The 7,486-nt window shown below is 41.0% G+C and overlaps 1 protein-coding gene across 1 annotated transcript; it reads left to right on the forward strand.

Annotated features, from left to right (window-relative positions):
• The first annotated feature begins 4,507 nt into the window (after positions 1–4,507).
• On the forward strand, positions 4,508–6,892 carry LOC126373640 (uncharacterized). The gene is made up of 4 exons (XM_050019846.1): positions 4,508–5,034; positions 5,150–5,870; positions 5,960–6,248; positions 6,333–6,892. The coding sequence occupies exons 1-4, from the start codon at positions 4,508–4,510 to the stop codon at positions 6,617–6,619; spliced, it is 1,824 nt and encodes a 607-aa protein (XP_049875803.1). The 3' UTR covers positions 6,620–6,892.
• Positions 6,893–7,486: the final 594 nt, after the last annotated feature.

Raw genomic sequence — 7,486 nt, forward strand, 5'->3', positions numbered from 1 at the left:
AGTCACTTGCAAACTTCTGTTAAACTCCGTTCTTACTCTGTTCGTTTATCCTCCTCGCGTAGTAACTATTAAGTGATAAGTGCTCCTAGCACACACAAATTACGTCATTCGCATTAGCAGGAATTATATTACATTATACATATACTTACTCGTATCTATTTAGTCAGTAATTTTGTTCCAGCGAATTCTACGATATTCTTTAACAGAACTTTCTGCTGTTAAAACTAAAATTATTTTATTCTCGAACACGATGCACCTGGTCTCGTGTGATGAGTGGTGGTGTCGGCCGCGCCGCAGCCGCAGACAGGTGCACTGTCGGGAGAGTGATGGCAACACGCCGTGGTCGCGCCCCTAGCAGTACAATGGCGCGCGCCACTCGCCACACCACTCACAGCCAACACGCAAACTGTTTAACAATACTCAATAATATTGTAAAAACAATCATTCACATCACATTAATTGAGGACATAAATTTTCTCCATTGAGGACTTCTTTCTTTATTGAAGTCGGTTAAAAAACTCAGTCCATTTCTTTCTTGTTAATTGCAGTTATTGTCTATCGATAGGCCACTATCGGCAGGCAACACTCCTATCGATAATGACTAACTACGCTATCGATAGCATAGATGAAGTATTAGTACGTCCCAAATGTATGCCTCCATTTTCATGCACCTCAGTTTTCCATTTATTTGGATCTTTTATTATCTGAAACTCTCCGCAATCCCCCTGGGGGCTATTCGACACCTTAACTATCCCTTTTCAAATACATGTCAATCGATTGACTCGAGCGTGCGCCTACACCAACAATTATTATTGATCGTCCAATTGAATAACATTAACTAAAGGATTTATTTTGAAATCTGAGCAAAGGTACGATGAAAAACTTCTCAGAATCCGCTACTGGGGGGAAGTTTAACAGTAAAATAAGTTACAGCGGCCACTGCTCCAGTGCGGATGGATGGAGTAGTGGAGCGGTGGAGCGGTGGAGATCCGCACTTTAAAGGTAAGCCGTGCATCTACTTGTTTAACACTCGCTAACTAACGCAGGGCTCGCGTTAACAATTCACTAGTTGCAGTTAGTTGTGGACTCCTCAACTCCGCCGTGTAGGAGTAGCCCCGAGCTTACATATTCAGCGATAATTATCACAAAGTCTGCAGCTCGGTTTTACGCGAAATTACCAAATGTGTAAGCTGTTAACAGTGAGTATTAGAGCGGTCCCTGGCGTCCTAGCAGAGATGTATTAAGTACTTATTGATTTTGCTTTTAGTACTGTGTAGTTAAAGCGATATGTCATATGTCGTGAGTTTCAATAGTGGGTCGGCGCACGGCGCAGAGCGGCCTCTTGACCGCAATCGTCGAGTGCGCAGCGAGCGGCTGACACCGGGACTCTGGTTCACTCCGTGTGTGCGGTGAGTTCAATGTGATCCATCAACTACACAAGATTTCACAAACAAGAAAAATATTTTATAAATATTCCGTTAACCTATCAGTATATATTTTTTAATTCACCGCAGTAAGTCCGCAAAAGTGGAATGAGAGATTATTAATTTGAATTGGTAAATACAGCGACCCCTCCAATCCTCAACTCTTCACAACAGTTACAGTTAACCCTCCAAACTTCTCAAGCATCACAAAAGAAATATGGCAAGTATCTCATTTCCACAATGAAAACCTCTTCCATAAAACATGAGTGTGCAATTTGTCCGGGCCCGGGGCACTTATCGAGTTTTTGCATCGGACTGGTTTGCTAAATTAATTACGTCCCTTCGGCAAGGGTTCGATAAAAACGCAATCAAACGCGACCCTCCCTCTGACGAGTCGGTATCACTCCCGTAGGCCCGGCATAACACTTTATATTTAATTAATTATTGCTTCTTAAGAAAAAATATCTTCGAATGGTCTTAACTGAAACCCGCAAATTACAACCGTGATCTATTGGCCTCGTTTGTGAGTTATTTTGTTACAATTGATAATGACCGCAAACGAACTTACTTTGTAATGGTCGTCGAGCACCCCCGATATATATTGATACAGACACTTTGAAGTTTATTTTATCGCCGCTACACTTGTTACAATCGTGTGCGGCCCAGCGGGTGCTGGGCGGTGGGCGGCTGTAACTGGATCTGCCCTAAGCCAGTGCCGGTAATTCCACCTAATAGATCCCGCAGTTGTCAAAACAGGCTTTGTACGATATAATTTGTTGCAGCTGTGACCGACTAGATTACAAGCTGACGAAATTGTAGTTTACTTTGTTGTCTATTGAATCGAGACTTTAGTACCATTACTTACTATGGCTCCCTATTTTGTTCAATCAACGTTTTTTATTAAATTATTTGAATTAAGACTTACGAGTTTGAAAGAATGTATAAAAATGCAGCGTCACATGCCAGTACCTTCCCGGCCGCAGTGGCGGAGCACGCCGCATAGCGCGGCCCTGCGCTCGCACTACTCCAGCACAATGGCCCGTCGTCACGTGTTGCTTCCACTCCGCACTAATCGCCCCACCGCCGCCCCACTAGCGCCCCACTAGCACTCCACTAGCGCCCAACTAGCACATTGTCAGCGCAGTGACGTCATAACGCGCGCACTCACGGCTCTCTCGCCGTCGTCGCATGCTTTTGTCGTTCGCTTTGTAACCCACTGCATTCACGAGGCTCGTAAATGTGGGCCAAATTGTCTCAAACTTAGTGAAAAGCGGTAGTTAGTGCTGTACTTACATGAGGTATACACGTAGGTAATTCTTCCACTGTTATTGTTTATTGACGCGTGTGCGAATAAAATGAAGCCACACATTCTTGGGGCGTAATTGTAGAGGGGTTGTGAGGCGGCGGCGGCGTCTTGATCTCGCGAGACAAAGCGCGAGCGTGTGTCCGGAATTTAATTAAACCGTCGTCCGGCTGCTTCCGGCGCCGGCTGCCGTCGCTCCGGTCACTCTATCCGCCGTGCACATGCAATTACATTAAACTTACTCGAACGAACATCGCTAATCATTTAAAAAGGTGACGCTAAGCTGAGCGAGCTGAGCAGTAACTTGATTGTATAATCTAGTAGAGATCGGAGAGAGTTGAATCATACGAAGTTATTTAATATTAAATTGCGCTTTTTACATAATATCAAATAGGTGCCCCGGTAAATACATGATAATACAGGGGTGACGGCAACAACACACGGCCGCCCTGTCGGATACATCCCGCTGCCCGGCGGAGCGTGCAGACACTATGACGCGCGACGCTTTTGTAAAATAAACAGCCGTCGGGGATTCCATGACGCACGTTAAATTTTTGTCTACACGAAGATTCGTGCCCAAAAGCAGTTTGGAAAGAATTTTCGATATATTTACGCCGGACAGAGAACAAAGGCTCGCGCGTTTCCGCCGGCCCGCGCCGGAGATTGCACTCAAACACATTTTCCGCCGTCGCCACACAGTGGTCCCATTTTGAAAATTTGTGGACATAGGACCGAAAGTCGGAATTTCGACCTGATTTGTTTTTTATAAGATAGCTCTTGACTAGACTAACAACTTTTATTCAGTAGAAAATCTCTAGGATTGATAGTTTTCGAGAAAAAAAATATTGTTTATTTTTTTGTATGGAACAAAATACATTTTATTTTTTTTCTAGAGTTGGGCGCATTTGGCGCGGGTTTCGCGTTCATAGGGTGTTAGACCAATATGTTCTGTACCAAAAACTAATTTTACCTTCTGCCGCCACCTGCCGCCCCGCGAATAAAGAGTGATTGAAAATCTCGAAATTAATTGCCGATATTTCGTAAACTACTTGCCTTAGCTGAATTATTTTTATGGGTTTGCTATGTATTACATTTTAGACAACTACTAAGTTCGTAAAAATCAGCAAAAATAATAAAATTGAAACTTTTATTTTTTTTAATATGATAGCTGACGAGTTTCAGAAACTAAGGGAAATAGTATTATAAGATGCAAATCGGTAAAGTATATCCTTAAACCTTTCAAAAGGTTAGTCAAAACAACAAAAACACGCATACTTATGCATGCACCCTTTGAAGATAAACAAACAAATGAGTCATCATTATACTTTGCTCCGATTGGCTGTATTAGCTCAGGTAGCTCGGGCGCCGGGCGTACCGTCACGTAATGAGGTTCTAATCATGTGTATTAATATCACACACCTAATTGTTTGACCCCATTCTGTTCTTGAACCTTAACTGTGAAAGGATATAGAAGTTACTATTTGCAATGGCTGGTTTTGGAAGTTATTTAGATTTTTTCCTTATTTTAAGGGAAAGTGGTGATTTAAAAGATTACGATCTTTTACTAAATAAAATTGTGTCAAAGATACCAAACGAAATATCTGAAGGTGATCGTTTAAAAATTCGGGAATTTTCCCGAGAATTCACGAAGCGTTTAACTAAAAAGTGGATTGAAGCAAACAGGTGTCAAAAAACATTTATGAATCGGGAAGGAAATCGCAAGTGGTTGGGATCAACAATTAAATGGCCAATGTGTGACACATGTGACCTAAATGCTATTATGGCTATTCCTGGGGAAACACCTGATGAAGACACGGAGAATACGATTGCTGAGTTACCGATCGAATCTGTCAGCACTACAGACGCATCGACTTCGACTAGACAAGAGAAAAGGGTGCCATTTACAGATTTAAGTAACAAGCAAAAGAAAAGACGGTCGAGCTCCTTTGTGGCTGAAAATACCGAAGAAGAACTTCAGTATTATTATATATCAAAGTTGAAGGAAAATGGGAAATCGGCTTTGGCAAAAATTATAGAGCATCTTAGCAATCACACTGATTCATTGGAAGAAGTATCAAAGTTAATATTTAAAAAAGCGGATAACCAAAAGCCCATTTGTGAAGATAAATCTTTAGCGCTCAGCACATCGCTTGATCTATCAAAATGGAAATATCTGGTGCTAAGGAAGCTTCTTTTGGATGAAGGCTCTACTTTGCTGCCATCTTACCAGAAGCTTCTTGAGGCTAAAAAACGGTGTTACCCATCTGAAGAACACGTGGAAGTGACAGAAACAGGTGCTCGCATCAGGTAATTATCAAATGTTTTATTTAGAAGCAATTGCTATTCAGTATCTGAGTCCAATCAATGTTTTTTATTTTATTACAATCAATATTTTATCAATCTTTATGTTTTTACTTTGTAGGTTACAAGGACTATTGGACCACACAATCAAAAGGATTTTGCAAGACATGGGACCTATCAGAGCTTCTTCGGAGCTAAAATTGACATGGAAGTGGGGCCTTGATGGATCATCTTCTCAGAGCCAATATAAACAGAAATCATCGAATCTCGAATTTGATGATTCGGCTCTTGTGATGACAAGCATAGTGCCTCTGCGATTGGTTGACTCTGCAGGGATGACTATCTGGGAAAACCCAAATCCTTCGTCTACGTTTTATTGCAGACCTGTGAAGTTCACGTTTATTTCCGAAACTGCCTCAATTATAAAGACAGAGCACTTAGAAATGGAGCGCGAAATTTCAGAATTGGTACCAACGCAGTGTGGTTCTGTGGACATCGTTCATGAACTGCATATGACGATGATAGATGGGAAAGTGGCAAATGTCATCGCTGACGTCCCTTCGGCAGCAACGTGTCCCATTTGTCTGGCAAAACCAAGCGAGATGAACAATTTGGGACTTTTAGCCATGAAACCTATTCGCGATGATTTGTACCGCTACGGAATTTCGTCGCTACATATGAAAATAAGATGTATGGAGTGTCTGCTTCATATATCTTATAATATGGATTTTCAACGCTGGAGTGCACGAGGGGAGCACAAAGCATTGAAAGAGGCGAAGAAAAATGCCACGCAGCAAGAGTTTCGTGAAGAGACGGGACTCCTTATAGATATTGTTAAACAGGTACTTATTTTGTTTCTTTATTGACAAAGACCTTAAACATTTTGAAATTAAATTTTTCGTGTTTCAAATAATTTTATATTTTCTTGCAGGGTTTTGGAACAACAAATGACGGAAATACTGCAAGGCGCTTCTTCCAAGACTACAAAAGATCATCCAGAATAACCGGGATTGATGAAAATTTAATTCTACGGTTTGCTGTTATTTTACAAGTAATAGCTTCAGAAAAGAAGATCAATATTGAGAAGTTCAGAAGCTATTGCAAAGAAACGGCAGAATTATTTGTACATTTGTATCCATGGTACTATATGCCAGCAAGTGTACATAAACTGCTGCTGCATGGAGCAGAAATATGCAGTTACTTTGGACTTCTACCAATTGGTATGTTAGATAGTTTTAGTGATTTTAATGTACTATAATCTATTTACTATTTCGCGCTTAATTAAATATGCATTATTTTTACAGGAACCTTATCAGAAGAAGCCTCGGAAGCTCGCAACAAAGATTTCAGAAATGTGAGAGAAAAACACACGAGGAAAAAAGGAAGAATCGTTGCAAACGAGGACATTCTCCACGGACTTTTAATAAGTTCAGACCCGCACATTTCCCGAATAAGGCCGAAATTTTCAAAGGAAACTCATCAGTCATTATATGATGATGCTGTTAATTTGCTTCATTTGGAGGACCCTGACTTTGAAGAAGAGGAATGCTCTCAAGCAGAACCTGAAGACATTTCTGATCCACTGGAATAAAAAATCGATGGCTAGATAAAATCCAGCTCCCAGTTACAAACAGTCCTTTTCAGGGCTACAATACATCTTTATGTTTCAAACGACATCATGTACCTACTTTTCAATAGTGCGTTGGAAGTTACATCATTAGGTGCGGTCACAATACGTCCAAGCTACCTGAGCTAATACAGCCAATCGGAGCAAAGTATAATGATGACTCATTTGTTTGTTTATCTTCAAAGGGTGCATGCATAAGTATGCGTGTTTTTGTTGTTTTGACTAACCTTTTGAAAGGTTTAAGCAGTGGCGGATTTACAAATTTGCCGCCAGTAGGCTATTCAATTTTTGCCGCCCCTACTGACTTCTGAAATTCGATACGCTAGTTCACAATCATATAAATATGATTAATGTAAATTTACATTTATTCTGTTAATTAAATTGCAACTTTATGATTTGTGTTCTATCGTCCTCATTACATCGGCTTTTTTCCGTTATTAATATGATTGTGAACTAGGGGATAGTTGTGTCAGTTTCTAAATTATTTGTACAGCCGACGATTTAGTGAAGTGTATACTGTTGAGCTAAACAGCAGCATGTACTAATTATCACCATCATGTCGTCCAAACCGTATCCAGCGACGGCGACTCCTAAATAACTATCCTGGGTCGTTGTTGTGGTGGGCACTGATGTGGCTGGCGAAACCGAACTTCGACTTGAAACTGGCCTGACGAATTGAGTGTGTAATTATAGGAGGGTTTCGGTCGAGTCTTCCGTATTTGACGCTTTGCGTCAAGATCTTCTAAACGCTTCTTTTTAAAAAAAATTGACGCTTTTGTGAACGGTGCGGCGCCTCTTCCCAACTAACAGTTGGTATCTCACATGCCACGA

This window comes from Pectinophora gossypiella, chromosome 16, assembly GCF_024362695.1.
Source record: "Pectinophora gossypiella chromosome 16, ilPecGoss1.1, whole genome shotgun sequence".
Classification (NCBI taxonomy): Eukaryota; Metazoa; Arthropoda; class Insecta; order Lepidoptera; family Gelechiidae; genus Pectinophora; species Pectinophora gossypiella.

Excerpts from the sequence above, each read along its gene's own strand:
- LOC126373640 (XM_050019846.1), top strand. The coding sequence starts at position 4,508 with ATGGCTATTCCTGGGGAAACACCTGATGAAGACACGGAGAATACGATT. Across the intron at positions 5,035-5,149 it reads GAAACAGGTGCTCGCATCAG|GTTACAAGGACTATTGGACC; the intron begins GTAATTATCAAA and ends TTTACTTTGTAG. Across the intron at positions 6,249-6,332 it reads CTTTGGACTTCTACCAATTG|GAACCTTATCAGAAGAAGCC; the intron begins GTATGTTAGATA and ends TTATTTTTACAG.